The sequence below is a fragment of the Cricetulus griseus genome, chromosome 6 (assembly GCF_003668045.3).
Source record: "Cricetulus griseus strain 17A/GY chromosome 6, alternate assembly CriGri-PICRH-1.0, whole genome shotgun sequence".
In the NCBI taxonomy this organism is placed as follows: Eukaryota; Metazoa; Chordata; class Mammalia; order Rodentia; family Cricetidae; genus Cricetulus; species Cricetulus griseus.
In genome coordinates this window covers 105,463,074-105,490,756 of record NC_048599.1, presented here as the reverse complement: position 1 = coordinate 105,490,756, position 27,683 = coordinate 105,463,074, and the positions used below count along the sequence as shown (strand labels likewise).

General features: G+C 37.8%; 1 protein-coding gene and 1 pseudogene across 4 annotated transcripts; both read left to right on the top strand.

Moving 5' to 3' along the window:
• Ppig (peptidylprolyl isomerase G) lies at positions 1–27,683 on the top strand. Of its 4 annotated transcripts, none has more exons than XM_027420235.2 (15): positions 2–139; positions 2,528–2,699; positions 8,524–8,589; positions 8,981–9,058; positions 9,146–9,220; positions 9,606–9,713; positions 11,361–11,405; positions 12,531–12,618; positions 14,478–14,507; positions 14,599–14,738; positions 20,033–20,240; positions 21,989–22,156; positions 23,237–23,324; positions 26,045–26,181; positions 26,359–27,683. In XM_027420235.2, the coding sequence occupies exons 4-15, from the start codon at positions 8,998–9,000 to the stop codon at positions 27,455–27,457; spliced, it is 2,247 nt and encodes a 748-aa protein (XP_027276036.1). In that variant the 5' UTR covers positions 2–139; positions 2,528–2,699; positions 8,524–8,589; positions 8,981–8,997; the 3' UTR covers positions 27,458–27,683. The 4 variants fall into 4 exon arrangements, with proteins under 4 accessions (XP_027276034.1, XP_027276036.1, XP_027276035.1 ...); XM_027420236.2 differs by lacking the exon at positions 2–139 and adding an exon at positions 406–544; XM_027420233.2 differs by lacking the exon at positions 2,528–2,699 and having other exon boundaries at positions 1–139.
• On the top strand, positions 8,697–8,796 carry LOC113836292 (annotated as a pseudogene).

The following is a 27,683-nucleotide window of genomic DNA, read 5'->3' as shown; positions in this document are numbered from 1 at the left end:
GCGACGCTTTCCCTCCACGCCTGGACTGGGCTGTGGGGGAGGGAGGCGGTTAGTGGGCTTTAGCGCCTTTCCTGACGGCGGTAGATTTGAAGCGCTTTACAGGACTGGGCCCGGAGAAGAGGAGTCCGTGGCGGTGCAGGTGAGAGGCGTGAAGGCATCTGTCGGCGTGGCGTCATTTGCTGCGGGCCCGAGTACGAGAGCGGGAAGGGCCCAGGGCGAGGGGCGGAGCCGCGGCGGGCGGCGGGGCCGAGGTAACCGTCTTTCCGTCGAGGTCTCTGGGCTGCTCCGGCGCGGAGGGGTGGCCCCGAGGGCCGCGAGGCGGCCTGCGGCGCTGTGTTGCCTGGGTCGGCTTGCAGTCGAGCCCCGGGGCGCAGGAAGCCGCTCTTCCTCTCCAGCCCCCGCCCTCCCCGCTCGGCGCACACCTCCTCCCTGACGCATTTTGCCGCACAGGCTGTAATATGGCGGCAGCGACGGCGGCCTTGGCTCCCGGGAGCTAGGTTCGTTTCGGATGCTTTCAAACCGTGAGACCGAGCGCTGCTGCGCGGTAGGTGGGACGTTTGGTCGGGGAAGGGGGAGGCGCAGCGCGAGTGCCTGTCAGGTTAGGGTTAGCGAGGGTCCGGGCACAGAGCCAGAAGCACCGGGAATAAAATCGACAACGAGCTGCTCTCCTCCGACCTTTTCCTCTGGTAGGACAGCTGCAGTCGTGCATGCCTAAGTGACACAGGCCCTTGATGTTAAGGCTTTTCCTAAGACTCAAGTGCGGGAATCTTAACCTTAGCTTTCTAGAAGTTTTCCCACGTTCCTGGGCAGCAGGAAGCGGCCGGGCCTCTGGGAATGAGAATCCTGTTTAGAAGATGGTTTCTGAACCCGGTTCGCCTTTAGGAGAAACGTACTGCTTTGGCCCTTATTTGCTCTGATGTCGAACAAAGTCAACGTTAGCCGGACAACCATGTCTAATCGTTCTGGGAAACCTTATAAAAGCACCACCTCGAGCACTCAACTTGCTCGTTTTCTTAGCACAGATGCATCCCATATACTACGAGAGTCTTGTTGTTTGTTGTTGGACATCAGTACATTTAGGGAATGATAGAATGTTTTGAAAATTTCGAGGTTTCATAGTAACTTTCAGAAGCTAAAACCAGAAAGGATAAAAATACATGTTTGTGCCTGTGTCACCCCATTGTATAAAGAAAGATGACTAGTAATTGCTCTCTTTTGTAGCAGTTGGAGTAAACGTTGTATAAGTTTTAAAAGACGGTCATAAAATTCAGAAATTGCACAGATAGTTAGAATGACTGCTGCTTCTTTAATTTTTTTTTTTTTTTTTTTTACAAACCTGAAAGTGTAACTTCTAATCTAGTGTCACAACGCCCATAATTCCACACTTAAGATGAAAGGCCATCATTCAAGGCCAGCCTGAACAACTTGATGAGACTCTTTATCTCAGACAAAAACATTTTCTTAAGGACTGAGGGACCCCCACTCTTTAATTTTAGTATGTGGAGTGTAATTATTCCTGTAAGAGTTTGCATTCCTCCCTATTTAATTGCTTAACAGTTTCTTTAAAGCTTCATTGAATTTGTTGGATTGTTGTGCTTGCTCCCTAGGTGGGTTGGGTGAATGTGTGTCTTCCACAAAAACTTTCGTTTTTCTTTCTATAAGCCAAAATTTGAACCTTGAGATTTTCAGGCAGTACTTAAATATTTAGAGAAAACTGCTATAATTGGAACTTTGTGTTTTACTGCTAGGGAAAATTTTGTGCTTTGTTTTGGATTGGTAGCATTGTTAAGGCAAGTACTCTACAACTGAGCCATCTAAGCCCTTGTTCTCCACTTGTGTTTGTGTGTAGGGATCCAAGACCTCACAACTGAGGCAAGTGCTCTTTCACTGGACCACAAACTAACCCCTCAATTTTCAGAGTGCCTATTAAGTGTTGTGTTTCTACAGGCAATGATTTGTGTTTATCAAAAAAACATTAAAGAAAAAGGTACTATTTGGAAGAACATGGGTGTCTTTCCTGACAAAAATGTTGGCTTGTTTTACTTAATTTCTCAGCAGTGCATACATTCAGAAATGTATGGAAATGTTTTGAGTCAGTTAGTTTCCCTTTCTTATTTGATCCATGTGAATACTTTGAAGAGTGAGCTAAAGAAGTTAGTATGAATGTTAACAGTGCTTCCCTTGCAGGTAAATTTTTTTTTTTAAAGGGATATAGTTTTATCCAGTTGCGGAGGTCTCAAGTCCATGGTTGGCCTATTGCTTTTGAGCCTGTAACAAGGCATTACGTCGTGGGGAGCATGAAATAGAGCAAGATATCTTCCTTTTGGAGTCCATGAAACAGAGGGTGGAGGGGCTGTCCGATACTACCTTCAAGGACTCAACTTCAGTGACCCAACTTCATTCCATTAGTCCCCATCTCCTAAAAGATCTGCCATCTTCCAGTAATCCTAAAGTCTGGCAACCAAACCTTTAACATATGCCCCTTGGAGGATAATTAATGTCTAAACTTCAAGATAGTGTCTTCTAGACCTAACAGGGAAGATGAATGCGCCAAAAAAAAAATCTCCAGTATGGTTGTCCAAACAAGACCTGCATAATGACAGCACCAGTTGACATGCCAGTATGGATGGAGAAATTTCAGAAGACCCTAACCCTAGATGAAGAGTTACTGGTAATTGATGACTGCCAAGAGAGGGAGAGTAAGTTTTCTTCAGAGATGAGCCCCTATAGGTTATCTAATCCCAAATAGTCCTAAAACACATGCACATATGAGCGACACTAAATGCATTCAGAAGGTTGTGAGTGTAACAATAATACAGAAGTCATGGTTTGAGGGGAATTTTGGGAGGACATGGAGAGGTAGAAACCATCTAAATATAGTACTTATGTATGGAATTCGCAAAAAAAATTTTAAATTTTTAAAAAATACCAAAACTGTAACAAAGGTTCCCTTTCAAAGCTTAGTCAGTCTTCCTTGGAAGTAATCTTAGAAGTAATATAGAAGGTTAAAATGGTTCAGTAGGTAAAAACTGCTTACCACCAAGTTTGAGGACCTGAATTCTATCCCTGGAACCTACTTAGTAGAAGGAGAAAACCAACTCCTTTAAGTTGTCCTCTGATCTACACACATGTACATGGCATGTACCCTCTCCCACTAAATAAATCCAATAAAAATGTCAAAGTAAAGTGGAAAACAAATAATGGTACTCGTATTACTAGATGTTGATGTTTCTGAAAACTGCTTACCATTGTGGCACTAATCAGCTGTTAAGAGTATTGTTATCAGCTGTTAGGTGTGTATTGAGTGTTTTGCCTGCATGTATATATGTGTGCCACATGTGTACCTAGTGTCCCAGAAGAGTATGTCAGATCCCCTGGAGTTATGGATCGTTGTGAACCACCATGTGGATGCTGGCTGTTAAATCTGGTCCTTTGCAGGAGTAACAATTGCCCTTATCCGCTAAGCCAACTCACCAGTCCCTGTATATATTTTTCACAAATACTACAATTTATACACTATAAATAAACAAGATAAAGTCTTTTCTAAAGATGCTACAGTTAAAACATTGCTCATTTTTTTAGTGAAAGTTTAATGTTAAAAACATGAAAAATTTCCAGATCCTTACATTTATATCAAGAATATTTCCATGAATGAAATGAATGACATTTCATTTTCATGTATCCTACCATATTTAACATATTTTTCTTTTAGAATGTCAAAGAAAGGAAATAGTAGTTTTAAGTGTACTGGTTGTAAATACAGTGTTTTATGCAATTAAGGGCTTACAGAACATGTTTTGCCTTTTATTGGTAATATGGAGTGTTTGCATTTCCAAAATTGTACTGTCTTTGAAAATGAAAGTGTATTTTTTTGTTTATGAAGTACTATGATTCAAAAAAAGCAAAGTGCATATATAAAAAAGTAATCTTAAAAATCTGGCCAGGAATTGGTGGCACACGCCTTTTATCCCAGCACTTGGGAGGCAGAGGCAGGCAGATCTCTGTGAGTTGGAGGCCAGCCTGGTCTCCAGAGCGAGTGCCAGGATAGGCTCCAAAGCTACACAGAGAAACCCTGTCTCGGGAAAAAAAAAATCTGGAATAGCTTTAATTAAACTTACCTGAGTCCTATAAAAAAAATTGTTAACTGTCAACAAATCTAGCAGATGCAGAGGCATGTGGATCTCTGAGTTCTAGGCCAGCCCAAGTTCCAGGACAGCCAGAGCTGCATAAAGAGACTATTATCTCAAAACAAGAAGAAATAATACATTTTAAAAAATAAGCCTCGCTGATAAGAACACATTACCTTTCTTGCTATCTAGGTAGGTTTCAAGCCAAAGAAGTAAAAAAGGAAAGAAATAGGAAAACAACAAAGCACTTTAAAGGAAAACACCCCAATAGGCAGATGTATGGAGTGGGCTGGATTTCATTATTGGTATAGACTGATAGGGTTATTATTGGTGGACTCTGGGAGAGTCAGTAATAGCAATGCCTCATGTGAGAAGCATATATATAAAGAGAGAACAGCACAGATTATAGTAGAAAATACAAACTCTATCTGGGTATTTTGGTACACACTTGTCACCCCAACCCTTAAGAGATGGAGGCAAGAGGATCAACAATTTAATGTCATTATTAAGCTACATAGTAAATTAGATGCCAGCCAAGGTTACATAAAACTATCTTTAAAAAATGAGAACAAAAATAAAAATAAAACCTAACAACAGAACACTAACTACTTTGCGGCATATTTGCATTTATTAACATTCCTTCTATTTGATGATGAAGTCCCTGGCCCAGGCACTTTGCTTTGTGTAGAAGACAAAGGTTTACCAGGTACTTGTGACACAGGCCTATAATTTTAAGTACTTGAAAAACTGAAGTAGAGGGATTCTAAGTACATGGCCTGCCTGGGCCATAGAGTGTGCCAGACCATCTTTGACAACTATGGGAGACCTTGTCTCATTTTTTTTTTAAGAAATACAAACAGCCCAGCTGGGCAGATTAAAGGTGGCACACACCTTTAATCCCAGCACTCCAGAGGCAGAGGTAGGCAGATCTCTGAGTTTGAAGCTAGTCTGGTCTACAGAGCGAGTGCCAGGAGAGAGTCTAAAGCTATACAGAGAAACCTTGTCTAAGAAAGGCAGGCAGGCAGGCAAGCCCAAAAAGCTAGAAAGATTTTGAGTTGGTGGAATTTATAGAGGAGTTTATAATTTTCACTGAGGAAGGACCATTCAACCTGTAGAGAGTTTCCAAAGTACTGTGGCTGAACTTTCTTTCTTTCTTTCTTTCTTTTCTTTCTTTCTTTCTTTCTTTCTTCCTTTTTTTTTTTGTTTTTTTTTGTTTTTGAGACAGGGTTTCTCTGTGTAGCTTTGGAGCCTATCCTGCCACTCACTCTGTAGATCAGGCCAACCTTGAATTCACAGAGATCCACTTGCCTCTGCCTCCCGAGTGCTGGGACTAAAGGCATGCACCGCTGCCACCACCACCACTACCACCCAGCTTCTGAACTGAATCTTAAGGGACATGTAACCAGAAGAATGAGAAGGCACAAAGAAAGACTTGATTGGCATCTTAATTATGAACTTAGAATCCTCCTGCCTCAGGTTAAGAGTTGAGACTCATCCAGGCGTTGGCACACGCCTTTAATCCCAGCACTTGGGAGGCAGAGGCAGGTGGATCTCTGTGAGTTCGAGACCAGCCTGGTCTACAAGAGCTAGTTCCAGGACGGCCTCCAAAGCCACAGAGAAACCCTGTCTCAAAAAACCAAAAAAAAAAAAAAAAAAAAAAAAAAAAAAAAAAAAAATAATAATAATAATAATAATAATAATAAAGAGTTGAGACTCAGTGTAATGCTGACTCTGGGATTTTAGATAACACTATGAATGTGATAAAGTCACCACATTATTTATTACCTAATTACAAATACTATGTTTAATAATGAGTTGCCTATATACTTACATCTTAAAGAATATGGAAATCGTTTTATATATAAAACTGCAAAATGAACTTGTGACCACTCACTGATGTTTCTGAAATATATTTGAAGAAACTTAGCATTTTATGTTTATAAATATTATTTGTTGACATACAAAATAATTAATAAACATTTTAAATAAGATTTTAATCATTTGCATGGAAAGTAAAATGTAATACAAATGGTAACATGTATTTGTATAACTAGGTTTTGAGAGAGAGAGAGAGAGAGAGAGAGAGAGAGAGAGAGAGAGAGAGAGAGAGAGAAAGAAAGAGAGAGAGAGAAAGCTTATAAACTTTATTTCTTATTTTAAAAGTATTTCTATGCCAAGCATCATGGTGCACTCTTGTAATCACAGTACTCAGGAGGCAGAAGCAGGAGGATTGAATGAAAGTTGGAAGTTCAGCCTGAGCTACAATGGGAGACCCTGCCTCAAAAAAAAAGTCTCTAATATGAAAAGAAATCATTTATTTTCATTATCATTAATTTATTTTCAGTATCATTCAAATGTCTGAGGAAGTCAGATAGTGAAGTGAGCTTATAACATCAAGTAGATGATAAATGTTATAGTTTATAAGCAATACTGGAAACAAGGTCAAACTAGAGCATGCGTTTGATCTAATGGGAGCACTGTATAAAAATGCTGTATAAAAGTGGGACACTGCTTGGTTTAGTAATTATTTTTCAGAAAATTCAAATTGGGTTTATGATATTGGCTATAACTCATTCAGGCTAAGCAAATTTGTGGCAAATATGTATTCATAGGTAATTAATCACGAAAGATTTGATTATATTCTGAGTCTATTGGTGGCTGGTTTTTCCCTCCTGAAATGGGTCTTGCTATAACTAGTTTTAGACAGAAGACCCTTTGATCTGCTTGGAACACAGGAGTAAATGACCATTTTCTTGAAATTTTTATGAGCTCATTTTTTCTTTAAATTTTGTATGTCTTGGTAATCTTAGTAATCTCCTTTTTCTTGAAAAATGAGAAATGATTAGATGTTTGTCTTACTGCTTCAGACTTTAGGTATTAGTAAGTAATATTGAGAGTCATAAATATAGAGGAAACATCATATTTATGACTAGCAACTATTAAGTTTAGTGATGATTAGTTATAATATCTTAGTGATTTTTTTATTTTAAACATTATTATTTTATATGTGTGGGTCTTTTGCCTCCATATATGTGTGTTCACTGTGTGTGTAGTATCTGTAGAAGTCACAAAGGGCATTAGATCCCCCCGGAACTGGAGTTATCAGTTGATTGTGAGCCACCATATGGGTGCTGGGATTCAAACTTTGGTTTTCTTGAAGAGCAGCTAAGTGCTTTTAACCACTGTATCATCTCCTGACTCCATTTAGTAACTTTAGAGACGTAGTGTATAAGCCATCTTTCATATCGACATTGTTCATTAGACTTTTTTGTTTGTTTTATTTTGAGACAGGGTCTCTCTTAATGTTGCTTTGGATGTCTTGTAAAACTGTATGTAGACTAGGCTAGCCTCGAACTCACAGAGATCCATGTGCCTTTGCCTCCTGAGCTGGAATTTAAGGATAGTAGTTTTTTGTTTGTTTGTTTGTTTTTTGTTTTGTTTTGTTTTGTTTTCTTACAGAATATCACTATGTTATCCTGACTTTAGTCCCCTCCTGTGTTTGGGCTACAGGGGTGTGCCACCATGCCCATCCTTCAGTTATTTTCTGTAACTGAATGTGAACCTATTATTGTCTCAATTAAAAATTTCACCAAGGTATGCAGGTGTATAACTCATTGGTAGAATACAAGTACCATGTTTGAAGCCCTGGGCTGAATGTACCCAGAACCAAAAAAAATTGACAAAAGCAAGAATCTTTTCATAGTAAAGAATGTAGACTTTTCAGGGTATTACTTCATTACCGTAACATGTCATAGGCTGTTTGCTAAGGCACTTTAGGAATTCATTTGTGATAATTTAAATAAAAGCGTATGTATCTTAGTCTCTTCTGAGCAGATAAAATGGTTGTTTTTATAGTCTGTTAGTTTGGCTGTTATTCAGTTTTGCTGGCTTTGTTCCACCTGTTCATTCCCTACCATGTATTATACTGGACATTTTAAGTCCTTAAATTGTTTACAGAAAGAATGTCAAGTAAAAAGTCCTTGCTATGTACATAAAGTTGTCTAGTATCTCACACATTAGTATGTGCCTGTCATAGGTTGTTTGTTACTCATGATCAGAAGTTGCCTCATATGTAAAATTTAATATGCTTTTGATCAGAATTCTATCTACCATATATTAGCATCATTAAAATACTATCCTTTCAGGTCAGGTGTAGTGGTGCACACCTGTCATCCCAACACTCAGGAGGCTGCGGCAGGAAGAGTGCCACAAATCTGAATCCAGCCTGGGCTACATAGTACCAGTTAGCCAGAGCTACATAGTGAGACTTTGCCTCAGAAACAAAAACCTCTTCCTTTTCTTTATATATGATTTATTTTGGTTTTGCTAGGAAATTTGAGTATTTTTCTCCAAAATCTCACATTTAAATCAGAGCTCTCATTTTTTTATTTCCTAGGAGCAAAAGGATTGGCCCAGTTGTCCTTGGTGGATTTTTGGGTTTTTTGTTTCCACCAATTTAAAGGTAATGTTCATGTTCTGTTTACTAGTCATACATACTTAGTACAGTTTTCTATATGGGGTGGCAATCTGGTTTTGCTTGGTAAAATAGAAATTTATTAAAAGAAGACTGTGCTCTCTTCAGGAGTACATTTACTAAAATTGGAATAATTGAGAAGATTAGCATGGCTCCTGCCCAGTAACTACTATGCCTTAATCTTTTAAAGTCTTTTCATTTTCCCCAAAGTACAGTCTAATCTCTAAAAATCATTGTGAGTTACCTGGTGGAAACCAATGTAAAATAAATTCAAATAACATTTGTAGCTTATATCAGTAGAATTGGCTTTTAGATATTAATGGGAAAATCTTTGCCATTTTGGTCCATTTGCCTAAAACTGTATTGTCTATACTCACAGACTGAAGTGTTGGAACCATGGGAATAAAGGTCCAGCGTCCTCGGTGTTTTTTTGACATTGCCATTAATAATCAACCTGGTAAGAATATTAATGTTTTTAATTAACATTTTAGACTAGTTTTTAAAATTGTAATCAAAAATTTAAACTACTTACCTTCTTTTTCAGCTGGAAGAGTTGTCTTTGAATTATTTTCCGATGTATGTCCCAAAACGTGTGAGAACTTTCGTTGTCTTTGTACAGGTTTGTTTGCATTTTCAGTTGCCCTAATAATTCCTAGAAATATTAGCTGTGAGCCCTGAGTGTGGGGGGAATACATATAATGTCAAAACCCAGGCTGAGTCAAGAGAGCATGAGTTCAAGACCAGTCTGGGCCACATGCAAGGTGTGATTTGTACTCCTGTAAACCCAGCCCTTGGGAAGCTGAGATGAGGATTGTGAGTGTAATGCCAGCATGAGTTACATACTAAGACTTGGGTTCAAAAGTCCAAATTAAATAATTAAAAAATAAATATTAGCTGTAATAAGGTTTTATCTGAAATTCATTTCTGTGTTCTCCAGAGAAATACGGTCTTTCTTAATACTCAGGCTTTTCTTCTCATTGACCTATGAATGTTTCTTTCTCCAGGTGAAAAGGGGACAGGGAAATCAACACAGAAGCCATTACATTACAAGAGCTGTCTTTTTCACAGAGTTGTCAAGGATTTCATGGTTCAGGGTGGTGACTTCAGTGAAGGTGAGACTTTGAGTCCCACGGAAGAAAAGACATACTTAGAGTTTTGTTAACATAAATTTTTTGCATGTTTTTTGTTGTTTGTGTTAAACAAGGAAGTAGAAATCAGAAGACAACTATAGAAGAGTCTGTCCTCTCTACTCTGTGGGTTCTAAGGGTTGAACTCAGGTTGTCATGCTTAGAAGTGTAAATGCCCTTTTCCTACTAAACCGTCTTGTAGCCCATAAAGGATTTTTTAATGTCTTCTTTTTTAGTTTTTAACTATGTTTGTACATGTGGCATGCTCACCTGAGTACAAGTGCCTGAAGTGGCCAAAGGTGTCAGATCATCCCCTAGAGCAGAAGTTATTAGATTGTTGTGAGCTGCCTGGCATGGGAGCCAGGAACCAAACTCAGGAATTCTGTGAGAAGAGTATGTGCTCTAAACTGCCAAGCCATTTTTTCAGCCCCATAAAGGAAGTTTTAATCTGGTTTTCTTCTTATTCCATTGAAGTCTTTGGTGAAGTACATAGGAATTCTTACAGAAATATAAGAAAGATGAAAATAGAGATGAGAATTTCACCTTTTATTCCCAGTGCTAGGGAATCAGCCCAAGGCCTTGTCCATGCTAGTTAGATGCCGCTTAGATGTACCTGAGGACCAGTTGCATCTTTGCATGAATTAATTTTACAAGTTTGCTTCTGGACATAAAACAAAACATTATAGTCTCTAAATCTGTCATCATAGGATTTGATTTTTGCACAGCTAGAAGTACTTTCTCCAATTTTTTTTCAATTTTATATTTCTTTTTGTTAAAATACAAACATTATATTATTTTTAAGGATACTTTGAATAAGGATTATTAATTCTTATTAAGAGATTTGTATACTCATCTGACAGATCTTTTCCTCATAGTTTTTTTTTGTTTTGTTTTTTGTTTTTGTTTTTTTTAACATTTATTTTTGGTGGTGTTGTGCCATGGTATGTGGAGGTTAGAAAACAGTTTTCAGGGTAGAGTTTCTCCTTCTACCATGTGGGTCCCACAGATTGAACTCTAGTTGTCAGGTTGGATAGCAGGCACCTTTACCCACTGAACTTTCTCACTGGCCTTTTCCCATGGATCTTATAGGCTTGTCAAAAAAATACTTTTTTAAAGAACATGCTACTCTTTTTTTAAATTTTGTTATTTTTATTTTATGTGCATTGTTTTGCCTGCATGTCTGTGAGGGTGTCCGATGCCCTGGAACTGGGATTACAGGCCATGTGGGTGCTTGGGATTGAATCCAGGTCCTCTGGAAGAGCCATCTATCTCTCCAGCCCACCCCCGCCCCTCACTTTTTTTTTTTTCCTCATTGAGACAGGGTTTCTTTAGGGCTGGCTGTCCTTAGTCTACAGTCTGGCCTCAGACTCAGAGATACATTTGCCTCTGCTCCTGAGTGCTGGGATTAAAGGTGTGTGCTACCACTACCTGGCAATTTGTCGTGTTCTTACTATGGGTATCATAGGAGAAAGGTAATTTTGGATCTTGTCATTGACATTATATTGATGTCTTATAATTTGCTGTGTTCCTTTGAGTGTTACTGATTCAGAATCATTTGAGTACCTACTTGATGAGAAGTATTTGACTGAGTTTACTATCCTGAGATCTAAGAGAGATATTTTTTATCTCTAGGGAATGGAAGAGGAGGAGAATCTATTTATGGAGGATTCTTTGAAGGTAAAATTTTTACATCAAAATTGTTTTTAGTGTTTTTCATTCAGCATAAGTAACAAACAGTAGGTCTGCAACTTGCGTTTTCCTACAACTATAAGCAGATACATAGAAATAACTTAATGGGTTTTTTTATATTTTACTTTTGGTATTCAGGAGAATATTACCTCAAATTTCACTTTTTTCTCATACTCTAATCAAAGATTGGAAAATAAGTTCTTTCCATGGAAGTAAATAATGCTATGGTGAAGGTTAAGTTAATGAGTCTAATGATGATACCTATCTCTCCGTGCTCACCAATAAAATGGATAAAATATGAAGGAATTATATCTGGACTCTTAGTGTATTGCTATTTATTTTTAGTAAAGTGCTGGGATCAAATTCTGAGCTTTGTGTATGGTAAGCAAATGAGGCATGGAAATTTTAAGTACTTTAAACTCAGTGATTATGTGCTTGATCACCGTGCGTGGGGCACTGAGTTCAGTCCCTTTTGCCAGGGAGGAAAAATTAGTATTAAATATAAAAAGATGGAAAAATAGGTTCATGATTGGTCTTTCTTCCTTCATAACCTACTTGTTGTTTGTGTTGTGTTTGACAGTAAAGAACACTTCCAGCCAGGCATGGTAGCACTGATCTGTAATACCAGCACTGGGGGAGCTGAGGAAGGATTTGGAGGCCAAGTTGGCTTAAATAACAAGACCCTGTCTCAAATAAACAAACAGGAACATTTCCGTTGTGAACAGGAATGGAAAATGAATTTTTGTGACTGTGATGTATGTGCACATGTGTAGGCAAATATGAGCATTTGCACATGTATACAGACTAGAGGAAGACATCAGGTGCTCTCTCATTATGCCTTACTCTTTGAGACAGGGTCTATCACTGAACCTCAAGCTAAACTATCAGTTAGCAAGCCCCAGCAGTTCTCCTATTACTACCTCCCACAGCACTGTGGTTACAGGTGTGCAATGGTCAACCTGTTTTTTTCATGGGTTGGGTCCTGGGATCTGAAGTTGGGTCTTCTTGTTTGCACAGCAAACCTCTTAACCACTGAGCCATCTCTCCACCTTCTAAAATAAGTATTTTGGAGCTTATGCTTCTAACATAACTGAAAGTTTTTCTTCTCTTTAGATGAAAGTTTTGCTGTTAAACACAACAAAGAATTTCTCTTATCAATGGCCAACAGGGGGAAGGATACAAATGGCTCCCAGTTCTTCATGTAAGTATTTAAGGTTTAAAATATCCCTTCTAACCTTCCCCATTGCTCTTATACGAAAAAGACTGTAAGAGTTTGTAAGATTATAAGAGAGGTGAAACAAAGAATTACTGAGGGGGATAGTAGAATGAGTTACTAAAGATCTCAGATGATAGAGCTTGCCGAGAAACTAGGAGAGGTGGCTTAAAAGCATTTCCACTATCAGAGGACAAACTCCGGTATCCATCTTCTTAGGCAGCGTGCACCACTGTACCCAGGTTTTATTTGTTTGTTTTTGGTTTTTCGAGACAGGGTTTCTCTGTGTAGCCCTGACTGTCCTAGAACTCACTCTGTAGACCAGGCTGGCCTCAAACTCACAGAGATACACCTGCCGCTGCCTCCCAAGTGCTAGATAGAATTAAGGAAATGTGCCACCACTACCTAACTGTACCCAACTTTTTTTTTTTTTTTTCCTATTTTGTTTTTTCAAGACAGGGTTTCTCTGTGTAACTTTGGAGCCTATCCTGGCACTCGCTCTGGAGACCAGGCTGGCCTCGAACTCACAGAGATCCGCCTGCCTCTGCCTCCCGAGTGCTGGGATTAAAGGAATGTGCCACCAACGCCCAGCCTGTACCCAACTTTTTATGTTGGTGCTAGGGATCAAATTCATGCTTGTACACCAAGGACTTTATTTAGCTGTGAGAGATTCTATGTACCACCATATCTTTGGTACAGAACCAGGTACCAGGCTTTTAACTATATCATTTTAAGTTTGACTTTGGGAATAAAAAGGAGGTAGGGGTGGTACTTGGAAAAATTTCATTGAACAAAAAGTGCTTAATTTAGGTTCAGGTGAGTTTGATTTGGAAGAATCTCATGCCCAGGCTCCTTGAACTTTGGGGTTCCAGTTCCTCCAGCTTAGCTTCCCTCGGAATGTGTACTGTTCTGCTCTTATTTGGAGTGACTCATTTTAACAAAAACTTTTATTCAACACAGAATTTTACTTTATATCACAGATAACAAACTCAAAAGTCTGGTAAAGACCAGTAATCTAAGTACACCTGTTTGAACATGGGAATCTAAGCTATTAATTCCTGTGTTGAAGAAAACAGGAACACTGAGCGCTGGTCACTTATTCCATATGCTATAATTTGTAGATATTCTAGAGAGGCCTCTGACTTGGATTTTCATACAAAAGTACACACAGATAAATATTGGCAGTTAATTTTTAAATATATGAAACTAAAGTGGGCTGTTTGTATTCAGGTGCAACAAATATATTTCAGGGCCATCAGACTATGACTGTTCCACTTCAATTCCTCTAATACACTTCACCTTAACTGTTTTATTGTGAGCCAGGCGTTGGTGGCATACACCTTTAATCCCAGCACTTGGAAAGCAGAGGCAGGCAGATCTCTGTGAGTATGAGGCCAGCCTGATCTACAGAGCTAGTTCCAGGACAGCCAGGGCTACACAAAGAAACCCTGCCTTGAGGAGAGAAAAAAAAAAAAAAAAAAGTTAGTGTGAAAAGCACTGTTGTTAAACCTGTAGTAGGATGATTTGGTAAATTTTGGTAATGTCAATACATTAGAACATCCTACAACCAGGAACATTTAATAAAAACTTAGTTGCATGTGAGAAATACAAGCGAATAGAAATAACACCAAATGTCAACTACATGCTGGTCAACAATAAGTAGTTATTGCTTTTATATTCAGAGCAAGCCTTTTTTTTCATTGTATAGCAAATTCTTTGCACTTATAATAAGATTCTGTTATGTAAACGTAACACAAGATTTCTTGTTTCCAATGTATTCTTTTTCTCTTTAGAGATGCTAACTATGTCTCTTTGTTTTTATTCTTCTATATGATGACTTCCGAAAGAACAACAAAACCAACTCCTCATTTAGATGGGTACAGTTTATTTTAATATTTACAACATAATTTACTTTGTTGCTGTTAAAGTAAGAAGCTTTTATTTAGACGTCTTTACTTGACACTCTAGGCATCATGTTGTTTTTGGGCAAGTAATCTCTGGTCAAGAAGTTGTGAGAGAGATTGAAAACCAGAAAACAGATGCTGCTAGCAAACCGTTTGCTGAGGTGCGGATACTCAGTTGTGGAGAGCTAATTCCAAAATCTAAAGGTAAGAACAGGTACATATTTTAGGGAATTCAATAAGCAGAAAGATTCTAAATCTTTGGCATAAAATTTTTAGGAAAATGTATCTAAAGCATGAAGGTTTTGTGGTTTTGGATGTTATTTTATGCTGTTACTTTTTCTAATTTGTGTGTGTATGCTGCTGCATATATGTGTCTGTCAGAGCACAACTTCAGGTGTGGTTCCTCAGAAGCCATGTATATAGTATACCATAACCACAATATACTTGTAAATTATACTTGTCAAGAATTTCACACAATATTTAGCATTTTGTATGTATTTTGCAGATAATTATTCTCCACTACTTTCTTCAACCTCTTTTTGGGGTGGTATAGGGTTAGATGTCCCTGTGTAGCCCTGGCTAGCCTGTAATTCACAAGAGGTACACACACAAAATGCTGGGATTAAAAGTATGCATCAACTTGCCATGCTTAGCCACTGTTTTAAATTCTAATATAGGTCACAACTGCTGCGTTTGTTCTATTGCACTTGATGTATTAGAAAATTTTGCTTACACATAATCTTGTCTGCACACTAAGTGAACCTTACTTGGATGAATACCTTTATAGGCATATCCAAAAAGTATATATCATAAGCTATACTACTACTGATAATTTCATGAGCAAACTCCTAGTATTTATCAGTGTCATTACTTATTTTTTTACTTCTTAGTAGTTTAGTCTAAGTAAAACTAAATCATCATCCACTTTCATTTTCTACCTTTTTTAGTATGTCACCCATGAAGGTTTTGAGTGCTCCTTATATTTTCCCACAGGCCATGTTTTGGTTTTTTGGGTTTTTTGTTTTTTGTTTGGGTTTGCTGGTTTCGAACTCACAGAGATCCACCTGCCTCTGCCTCCCGAGTGCAGGGGTTAAAGGCGTGCTGGGGTTAAAGGCGTGTGCCACCACCGCCTGTCCTTGTTTTTGTTTTAAGACAAGGATTCAGCTGGGCATTGGTGGCGCATGCCTTTAACCTGCAGAGGCAGGTGGATCTCTGTAAGTTCGAGGCCAGCCTGGTTTCCAGAGCGAGTGCCAGGATAGGCTCCAAAGCTACACAGAGAAACCTTGTCTCCAAAAACAACAACAACAAAAACAAGACAAGGATTCACTCTGCAGTCAGGCTGGCCTCAAATTGTTGTCTTCCTATTCTTATTCTGCCTCTGCTTTCCAAGTTCTAGAATTACATATAAGTACCACCACACCAAAGCCATTTTGTTCTTAGTTTTTTTCTAATATAGTACTTTATAGGAACATGTATGTTGTGTTATAGCAAAACTGATGTATCTCTTCCAAGTCTTTATGCTTTACTTTAATTTTTTGTTTGAAACAGGTTTCTCTGTAGCTTTGGAGACTGTCCTGAAACTCACTCAGTAGAACGGGCTGGTTTTGAACTCAGAGAGACCCCCCTGCCTCTGCCTTCCAAGTGCAGGGATTAAAGGCATATGCCACCACCGCCACCACCACCTGGCTACTTTTCTTCTTATTAACTAATTTAGCTTACAAATCCATACATACTTTATAATAAGAAGCTGTCTATAGCCGTATCATACCTGTTTGCTGTTGACCTTATTGTCTGAAATAGGGTGTAAACTCTGTGAGGATAGAGTTCATGTCTAAGTTTCTTCTAGAACTTTTCAACATATTCTGTAATACCTCATCTTCATTCCTGGCATTGTGTTTAGCACATATCTGTATATTGTTCATTTAAATGTATTGCTGGACTTTAAGGATTACATCTTAGTTGTATTCATAACACGCCTTAATAATACTTTCAGTTAACACAGGTTTTGAAGCTTAACTACTAGCTACTGGAACAATATTGATATTGTAACATCTTTGGTTTTTGTCTTTTTACCCTTCTGTTCTTTAATTGATGTTTCTCAATTTCCTCTAGCCTCTGCACCCCAAAAGATTGGTATGAAAGGGGCATATCAGTTAAATTTTATTCAAAATGACATTGATAAATTTAAAAAGGGAGAACTTTTAAAATCTCAGAGCTTTATAATTCCAACAAGGTGCTCCTCCTAAAACAGTTTTTTTTTTAATAGTTAATGTCTGAAAATTGAACAAATTCCACTACTACAAAAAACAAAACACCTAGCCGGGCATTGGTGGTGCACGCCTTTAGTCCCAGCACTTGGGAGGTGGATCTCTGTGAGTTCGAGACCAGCCTGGTCCACAAGAGCTAGTTCCAGGACAGCCTCCAAAGCCACAGAGAAACCCTGTCTCGAAAAACCAAAATAAATAAATAAATTAATTAATTAATTAATTAATTAATTAATTAAAAGATGCTAGGGAAAAAAATAGCTTGTGCCATAATCTTATACAAATACTCCTATTTGTAAAAAACTGGGCAATGTTCAGATCTCTGTTTTATCAATATTCACAATTTTGTTGTTGTTTGAATCTGGACTCAAATAAGGTTTGAACATTGATTGGGCTTAAAGGCTGTTTTTTGTTTGTGCCTGGCATAACTGTCATCTCAGCTACTGGGAAGTTGAGGTGTAGGATCATTTTGAGGCCAGGAGTATGCCATACAGCTAGGTTGTTTGTCATGTAGCATTTCTCATAATTGTACTTTACATAGTTTTGTGCTTCTGTTTCAAATAAGTTAGTTCGCTCTGGAAACCTGGTTAGATTCAGCTTTGTTGTTTTTCCCCCAGTTCCCCTCCCTCCCCCCCCTTTTTTTTTTTTTTTTATGAGACTAGGTGTCACACAGAGCTGATTTCTCTCTGTTCTGCAATTGGTGTTCATTCAGTACCTCATTAGAAGTTGCCAAAAGATACTGTAACAGTAGTTCCTTTGTCACTTACTGCTGGAATTCTTCTGATTAAGAGCAGCATCCCTTTGTTTATTGATAGAAATCATATGGGGTGGGGCGGGGGGCACTGGAGAGGTGGCTCGGAGGATAAGAGCACCACTGGCTGTTCTTCCAGAGGTCCAGAGTTCAATTCCCAGCAACCATATGACAGCTCACAGCCATCTATAATGAGATCTGGTGCCCTCTTCTGGTGTGCAGACATATGCGCAGGCAAAACACTGTACACATACATACATACATACATACATACACACACACACACACACACACACACACACACACACACACACACACACACACACACACAGATCGTTTTTTTAAAGAAAATATAGGAAAGGCATAATGATTTGGGGGGAGGGGTTCAAGACAAAAGTTTCTCTGTGTAGCCTTGGCTGTCCTGGAATTTTGTAGACCAGGCTGGCCCTGAACTCAGAGATTCACCTGCCTCTGCCTCCCAAGTGCTGGATTTACAGGCATTCGCCACCACCACCTGGCCAGAATGATTTATTTATATTTTAATGTATCAATACCACTGTGAACTCATGGATTTAAGTGTATTTATTTACTGTTTACTAATTTATTGAAATTCTCCTTTATGTATATGTGTGTTGACCCATTTTTTTTTTTTTGACTGAGTAAGCATTTGCAAATCTATCCTTGTACCAGGCTTTTTCTTTTGGGCCACCAACCATATTTCAAGTCATGACATAGAGACTTCTTATTGACTTTGAATCCTTGGCCTAGGTTAGGTTGTTTCTGGCTAGCTCTTTTACATTAACCACTTTCTCTTTATCTACATTTTACTTCAGGGTTTTTTATCTTTCATTCTGTATATCTTACTCGGTCTCTGCTGTCTGTCAGGTGTTTGGCTAACACCAGCTCCCCCTTCCCCCTCTTCTATTCCCTCTTCCTCTCTCCCTCTCTCCTTCACTCTCTCCTCTTGTTCTAGAACAAGCCTAGATTTTTCCTCCTATTCTCTCTGCCTGCCAGACCTGCCTGTTCCTCTCCTACCTAGCTATTGACCGTTTAGCTTTTTCAGGTGCCTTAGGCAGGCAAGGTGAAACAACAAACACATCTTTTCATAAATGCAGCAAAAACAAATGTAACACATTCTTACATTGTTAAATAAATATAGCAGAAACAAATGTAGCACATCTTTACATAGTTAAATATTCCACAACACATCCTAGTTTGAGTTAGCACAGCTTTAAATGGGTCAAGTTCTACCTATTGAAAAATTCATATGCAGTATGTGTGAAAACTTAAGTTAACTAAAAACTTTACTTATATTCATGTTCTTTAAAGCATCTAAGTTTTAAGAAACTTTAAAAAATTATTTCTAGGCCGGGCGTTGGTGGCGCACACCTTTAGTCCCAGCACTTGGGAGGCAGAGGCAGAGGATCTCTGTGAGTTCGAGGCCAGCCTGGTCTACAAGAGCTAGTTCCAGGATAGCCTCCAAAAGCCACAGAGAAACCCTGTCTCGAAAAACCATAAAAAAAATATTTTCTGAGCTGACAAGATGGCTTAATGGGTAAAGGTGCTTGCCATATAAGCCTGATGACTAGGATCATTCCCTGAATCTACCTAAAAGTGGAGCTCTACAAAACTGTCCTCTTGATACACATCAGATAATAATATCATACTCCATGATAATAATAACAAATAAAATAATTTTCAGAAAATTGATTAACCTAGCCAGGTGTAATGGCATATACCTTTAATCCCAGTACAGAGGTAGAGGTGGGAGGACTTCTGTGAATTTGAGGCCAGCCTGGTCTAGTGAGTTCCAAGACAACCGGAGCTACATAGTGAGACCCTGTCTGAGAAAGAAAAAAAAGTTGATTCCCTAACTCAAAGTAAAATTTCAACTTGAGACTTTTTTTTAAAAAAGATTTTATTATGTATGAGTGCTCTATCTGCATGTACTCCTTTATTCCAGAAGAGGGCACCAGATCCCACTGTAGACTTTTTTTGTAGAGGCTTTTAAACATGGTTGTTATTGATGAATTATTTCCATTTATGAGATTGTGTTTCAGTTAAAGTTGCCTTTCTAATCATTTGAGGAATGTTTAGTCTTGGACATTTAAGCCCAGTGCCACTGAAATGTTCCTTTCTGTGTTGATACAGTGGTGTTTTTCTGAAGAAGTGGAAAACTATAATATTAGAAGCTGGGGAATCTTAGATGTTATTCTGTGCTTAAAATTTTTCTGTTCAAATGTTTCTTAAAGTTATCTTGGTTTAGTTTTTGGAACTTGTGTATTTTCAGAAGTACTTAGGCTTAGTAGAATTTTTGGCTCATGAATCTGGAATTCTGGGTTCTAACCCTGAGTCCTGACTGAATTAAGATGACTGGATGAACAGAATACCTATTACTGGCCTTAATAAGAATAGACAGAAAATGCTTTTACTTAGTCAGTTTGCCTGAAAATTACTGAGTGGAGTCTTTTTTGTTTTTAAAGTTAAGAAAGAAGAAAAGAAAAGGCATAAGTCATCGTCTTCATCATCATCCAGTGATTCTGATAGCTCAAGTGATTCTCAGTCCTCCTCTGATTCTTCTGATTCTGAAAGCGCTTCTGAAGAAAAATCCAGAAAAAGAAAAAAGAAACATAGGAAAAACTCCCGAAAACATAAGAAGGAAAAGAAGAAGCGAAAGAAAAGCAAGAAGAGGTCTTTACAACCCTAGTGTTGTCTATTAAGATTTTGAATCAGTTATGTCAGAGTGCTAAAATAGGGTTTATAAAAGTGTCATGAGATCATGCCACAAAAGCTCTCAGTTAATTTTATGTTCTCCCAGTGAAATGAAGCTTTTGGTTTTATGTTACAAGGCTTTTATTTTTAGATTTATTGAGGCATTCCCAGTTTCCAGGCTTGCCTCAAACTCATAGTCCTCCCTCCTTCACTGTTGTGTGACAGAAATTTTCCTGGGAAGATGCAACATACACGTCTACTCTCCCCAGTTAGGAAACCCATGATAGACCGACCAGTCTGGATACCTACCACCAGAATCCAAGTTGGTGAATCAGTGAGTGTTACTGGGGTCACTTACAGGAGCAGAAATTACTCAGAGATAGCCACATTACCAAAGCCCAGCCCAGCATAGGTGACAGGTTACAAAGCTGGGGACCTGGAGCACACTGCACAGACTAAAGGCAGCTCAACAGGTTGGAGAGTATCTTTTCCAGGTGTCTTAGTTGATCTAAACCTCTTCCAGCTCGGCCATTTTCTGCTTGTTCGGAAGGCTGGTGTGGTCTGAGAATCTTTTGTAGCTTATCTTTTCTGAGAGTATACTTTGCAGCAAAGCTCTGCTTACTCATGCAGGGGAGAGCCTATTCAATCTTGTCAGTTTCAGAGACTTGTGAAGCTATTTTGAGTTGATTACTTTCCTGCTTAAGGAGCTTCCTGCAGGGTGGAATGTTTTAATCTCAGAGAAAACTATTAGAGAACATCCTCCCAAGTAGCAATTGTTGCAGGTGCACAACATCATTCTGGGTTTATATTTTTTTATTTTGAAGAGATTTGTGAGATAGTTTTGATTTACAGTAAACCAGCAGTTAGGTTCCTTACTTCATAGCAGTACATATATAGGTTCTTTTATATCTCTTGCTCTGGTGAGCAGTTTGTGAATTGAGAGCAGATGAGTCAGTTGCTACTTCATTTTCTTCATTGTTTGAAGTGTTTATATTAAAAATTATATCTATTACCTCAAAAGTGACTAATTTCTCCAACCTGTATTATTTTGCACAAAATTTTGTTGTTTGTATATGCATAGGTGTTTGCATGCTGTGCCCACAGAGGTCAGGAGAGGGCATCAGATCACCTGGAACTGGAGTTTCAAATGCTTGTGAGCTGCCATGTGGGTGCTTCCTATTGAAACTGTGCAGTGCTTTTCACCACTGCAACACCTCTCCAGCCCCTATCCTGTATTTTAAATTTATTAGGATATATTACCTACAAGATCTCATGGTTTAGATCTGTCTTTTAGAAAAGTCCTTTGGAGTTTGATAACAAATGAGTTTTTGTTTGGTTGAGTTGATTGGTTGGTTTGTCAGGAATGAAGGAAGTTTTAGTTTGTTTGTTTGTTTGTTTGTTTTTTGCCACATGATCATATCTTTAAAAGGGACAGGTTGATATATGTATTTTGATATTAAAGAAATGCTGTTCTGATAAGATGGCTCAGCATATAAAGGCACTTGCCACCAAGCCTATTAACCTGAATTTATCCTGGACTCCGAGTGAAAGGGGAAAACTGATTTCCTGCAGGTTACTCTTTGACCTCCACATGTATACCATGACATGCATACTTGTACACGCACTAACTGAAAATGTAATTTAAAAACAAAAGGATGCTAACAACTAGTAATTTTAGTTAGGTTCATAATAGCCAAATGTAACTTACTTTGATTTTACCTGTTAAGTCCATCTAGTGAAAGTGAAGCAGAAAATCTTGATGCACAGCCCCAGTCTACTGTCCGTCCAGAAGAGATCCCTCCTATACCTGAAAATAGATTCCTGATGAGAAAAAGTCCTCCTAAAGCTGATGACAAAGAAAGGAAAAACAGAGAGAGAGAACGAGAAAGAGAGTGGTATGTGAATGTATATATATTTCATAGTATTGTTTTATATTACCATACAAGTTTTCTTTTGTGCTATTTTTGATTTTATATGTGTGTGCACATGGGCATGTACACATATGTACATAAGAATGTACATATATATGCATGAGTTCAAGATCCTTCCTTTACCAGAAAATAAATTCCTAATAAGTAAAGATCCTTCTGAAGCTATTGATAAGGAAAGGAAAAACAGAAAGAGTGATTGCAAATGTGTGTATTTTCCCCTGTACCCTTACAGTTTAAGGAGAGAATTGACTCCTACAAGTATTTTGAGTATTTTTCACATAAGTCAATTTTATTATCACTAATTCTATTGGCTTTTTTTATGAGTCATTTTAATAATTAAATATGAAAATTAAAAAGAAATCGAAATCTTAATCATGAATACAGTTTTAAAATTACAAAATTCTAAGCATGGTACAACAAAAATATGCCCCATGCTTTTCATAATATACAAAAATAAAAGTTTTGAAATTGGAATTTTTATTGAGTTTATTTTTCTACCAGTTTGGAAGAGAATGTTTTTAAGGAAACAAAGAAAAACTATTTGGACTACTAAAGTTTAACCTTTCAAATATCTCTTACATGTATATTAGTGAGCTAATTTTGTATATAGTTTAAAACCAGTTTGGCACTTGATGTATATTATAATAATATGAATGGTATTTGGCCAGTTCAGACCAACTTGTCTCTAATTTACATTGCTTAATTTCTCCAAAGATATCTTACTAATGCACAACTGCTTGTAGGCAATTATGAAGCATTTTGGAAAGATAGTCTTAATTTCTTTCTCTCTCTTTTGGAGCCCCTCTGAGCTAGTATATATTGGTTTCCTTAGCACTATCAAATTAGTTTCACCTTACTAGTAAGTATTTCTTTCCACAATTATTCACATTCAGGGTAGTATACCGTACACAGTAATGCTTACTGGGAACTGATAGCATTTTCAATTATACATTAAATGTATTCATCTAATTCAGTAAAGCTATATTTTCAAGATGCCTCTTTATAAAAGTAATGTGTTTAAACTTTGCCTTTGCTTGCTTCTAGTAATCCACCTAATTCTCAGCCTGCTTCATACCAACGACGGTTCTTAGTTACTAGGTCTGGCAGGAAAATTAAAGGAAGAGGACCAAGGGTAGGTGATTCTTTGTCAGAAATGTTCATAATACTGCATTTATCTTTTTAAAGGAGTTTGGAGTATTCAGTGCTAGAGTGCTTGCAAAACATGTTTACAGCCCTGGGTAAACCAGTACTACAAGGAAAAACAATAATTTAATGTTTTAAGAATATATTTTACTATTCAGGTTGCTAAAACTATAGGAGACATTCATGTTTTGAATTATATATCCCTTTCTTATAACTTTTACATCTTGGTACTTCTAAATTAAAAGTAGACTATAAATTTACATGCTGTAAGGTGGAATTGAGATGGATGTGGTGGCTTATACCTTAGGTGACTCAGGTAGGAAGACTGCTGTGAGTTTGAGGCTAGCCTGGTCTATGTAGTGAGTTCCAGGCCAACATGGGCTACAGCAGGGCTCCCTGTCTCAAAAAACACATAAATAAAATCAGAACATAAAGGGTATTGAAGTCTTTTGACTTTCCTGCCCATCATATCTCTATTCTTACCAAAAACTAAATAAAAATTGATTGTTGCATTTCTTTGTCTTTCCTCCCTCCTTCTCTTCCTCCTCCTCCTCCTCCTCCTCCTCCTCCTCCTCCTCCTCCTCCTCCTAGATTTTCCCATCAGAATTTGAATGACTTCTTTCAAAACTTCTTTTAGAAACTTGTCTATACTTTATATCTTTGGTCTTTGCTTTTTACCCAGTTTTTTCTGCTTTCTATACTCTTGAAAACAGCACTCCTGTCTGGTTGGTTTCAGTTTACAAGATCTATTGAGTCTTTTTAGTCATTACTTACTCTCATCTTCTAATTTTCTCTCCATATTGCTTTAATTTTGTCTTTCCTATCTCTCAAGCCAATCTATATTAGAATACTATTTTGCATCCTGTCCATGACCTTTTTAAATTAATGTCAAGGCTCTAGTTCATTTTTAAATGGATACTCCTTAGACAGGCCCTTTAGTCTCCTGGATGGCTGAATTCACAATTTTGTCTCTTCTTGGCACAAAGGTTTATTTGGCTAACAAGCACCCCAAACTTACCATCAGGAAAAAGCTCAGCATAAGAATGTACTCTTCAGATCGCCTGTCTTTTTAGGCTGTTGCTTGCAGTAACTAGTGGCACTACCTGTTTGTCTGTTTCACTCTAAGTCAAAAATCATTTTCATTCTCTTTCCTTTCTTTTTTTTTTTTACAACTTTTTATGTCAACTCCTGCTATTTCGTTCTCTCACTACTCCTCTGACATGCATTTCCTTCTATAAAGCTTTACTCATAATAATGCTGTCTCAAATATAAATGGCTTTCAAACTTGTATTTGGTAGGTTTTGTTTCTGTTTTATCTGTCGGTACTGGTTTAAACTTAAACCTTAAATGATTGCAGACCCTAAAGTGCTTTTGTTCATGTGAGTTATATTTATCACTAATAGTTCTTTTAGAAATTAAAACTAAGAAACACTCATCACAAGTATAAGTAGCTATGAAAGTAGTTGCATCAGAAAGCATGTTTTATGGTTTCTGAGTGATTCTACCACATGATCTCACGTGAAGAGGCAGAAGTGGAAAAGGCATATGGTATATTTAACGGTGGTCAGGGTAGTCAGAAAGTACACATCTGGCTGTGACATAGCTCCAGTGAGAGTATTTGCCTATTGCACAGAAGGCCTTAGGTTTGATCTCCAGCACTTTGAGCATTGTCAGATCTCTTCAATTGTTTGAGCACCATTTCTCCTTCTATAGTCATTCTATTGTAGTTTAATATATGTGATTATATATCCATTAATTTGTTCCTCTATCTTTGTAATGCTAAGTTCCCAGAGATCAAAATCTGCTATATCTTGGCTCCACTTTGGTAATGTTAGCTATTTGAAGAGCTGAGTAAATGTTGGTTGAATAAAGGGACTTCTGTGTGTTTATAATATTTCCTTGGAGGGTGGTGTATGTGTAACATTCAAATAAGAATTTAGGAATTTGTAGTAGCGAATATACCAAGTATTCTAGCACCAGTTGAGTAGAACTGTTCCTAGAAAGATGTGAAAAGCCAGAGTTGCTGTGGCTAATGTTTCTTACTTGGAATTTATGGTAAGACTATTTCCTGGTTCTCTGCCTGTTTTCTACCTGAAAGCTGAGACATTTGATCATGCTGAGGATTAGATTCTAGAATCTGATGTATGTTTAGCACACATTCTTACCTTATTCCTAATTTTGGGTTTGTTGGGAGTTTTTTTTGTTTTTTTTTTTTTTTTTTGCTTTTCTTTTCTTTTTCTTTTTCTTTGTTGACAGGGTTTTCTCTGTGAAACAGTCCTGGCTTGTCTTGGAACTTGCTTTGTAGACCATGCAGGCCTTGAACTCACAGAAATCTACCTGCTTCTGCCTCTGGATTTAAAGGAGTGCACATCCAGCCCTCATTCCTGATTTTTAACAGTTTAAGAAAGAGAAGCCTTATTCATTTTATTTCCACCTCAAAATAAATAAGTGGGCTGAAGGGATGGCTCAGAGATTAAGAGCAGTGATTGCTCCTCCAGAGGTCTTGTGTTCAATTCCCAGCAACCACATGGTGACTCATAGCCATCTATAATAAGTCTGGTGCCCTCTTCTGTCATGCAAACAAACATGCAGGCAGAACACTGTATACATAATAAATTAATAATTCTTTTTTTAAAAAGTATGTATCTTAGCTGTGGTATCGCTTTTAAATTTTTATATGGTCTTTTTTCCCCCTTTTATTTTCTTAAGCGTTATCGAACTCCTTCCAGATCCAGATCAAGGGATCGTTTTAGACGAAGTGAGACCCCTCCACATTGGAGACAAGAAATGCAGAGAGCTCAAAGAATGAGGGTGTCAAGTGGTGAAAGATGGATCAAAGGGGATAAGTAAGATTTACCTGTTATTTCAAATTAGTGATTTCTTTTTACTGTTGTACACAATTATTTTATTAGGAACCATTGTATTTCTGTATACCTTACAGAAAACACAGTAGCATTGTAGTTTATAATTATGTTGTTCTTTTCCTAATATTTCCAAATATCTTTTCTTCCTTTACTTTTTAGGAGTGAGTTAAATGAAATAAAAGAAAATCAAAGGAGCCCAGTTAGAGTAAAAGAGAAAAAAATAACCGATCACAGACACATGTCTGAGAGTCCAAACAGAAAAATAGAAAAGGAAAAGAAAGTTAAAGACCATAAATCTGAAAGCAAAGAGAGAGACATCAGAAGAAATTCAGAAAAGGATGATAAATATAATAAAAACAAAGTGAAGAAAAGGGGCAAATCCAAAAGTAGGAGTAAGAGCAAAGAGAGATCCAAAAGTAAGGAAAGAGAATCAAAGCATAACAAACACGAAGACAAGAGGATGAGGTCAAGAAGTAAAGACAGGGATCATGAGACTATTAAAGAAAAAGAAAAACAGGTGGATTCTAAAGGGAAAGATCAGGAAAGGAGTAGAAGCAAAGAGAATTCTAAACAGGTAGAATCAAAAAGTGATGAGCATGATCATAGCAAAAGTAAAGAAAAGGATAGACGTGCACAGTCTAGGAGTAGAGAACGTGATCTAACTAAAAGTAAACACAGTTACAACAGTAGAACAAGGGAGCGAAGCAGAAGCAGGGACAGGAGCAGAAGAGTGCGCTCTAGAAGCCATGACAGAGATCGCAGCAGAAGCAAGGAGTACCACAGGTACAGAGAACAGGAGTATAGGAGAAGAGGAAGGTCACGGAGCCGGGATCGAAGAACTCCAGGACGATCAAGAAGTAAAGACAGGAGGAGAAGAAGGAGAGATTCCCGGAGCTCAGAAAGAGAAGAAAGTCAAAGTCGAAACAAAGAGAAATATAGAAGCCAAGAAAGTAAGAGTTCACACAGAAAAGAAAATTCTGAGGGAGAAAAAAGAATGTACTCTAAAAATCGTGATCATAATAGCTCAAGTAATAACAGGGAAAAAAAGGCTGATAGAGATCAAAGTCCAGTAGTGTTGAAACCAAAACAGAGCAGTCAGGACAATGAGTTGAAAAGTCAGGAGGACGAGAAGACCAGATCCCCAGTGGAAAAAGAAAACCAAAAATCAAAGGGTCAAGAAAATGACCATGTACATGACAAAAATAAAAAATGCGATCATGAGTCAAGCCCCGGAACAGATGAAGACAAAAGTGGATGAGTGAGTTGTGTACACTTATTTCCTTCCTGTCTCAAATTTTAAGTTTTCGAGACTTACTGTTGAATCTCTTTTTTGTTGTTCTCATTGTTTTGGGGTTGTTTTATGTTTGTCTCCCCCCCTCCTTTTTTTTTAAATGTGGACTTCATTGAGTTGATCTTTTGATAATCTGCTACCTGGATAATTTGTACTGCTAAAGTTTTAATAAACTTGAAATGAAAAAAAATCA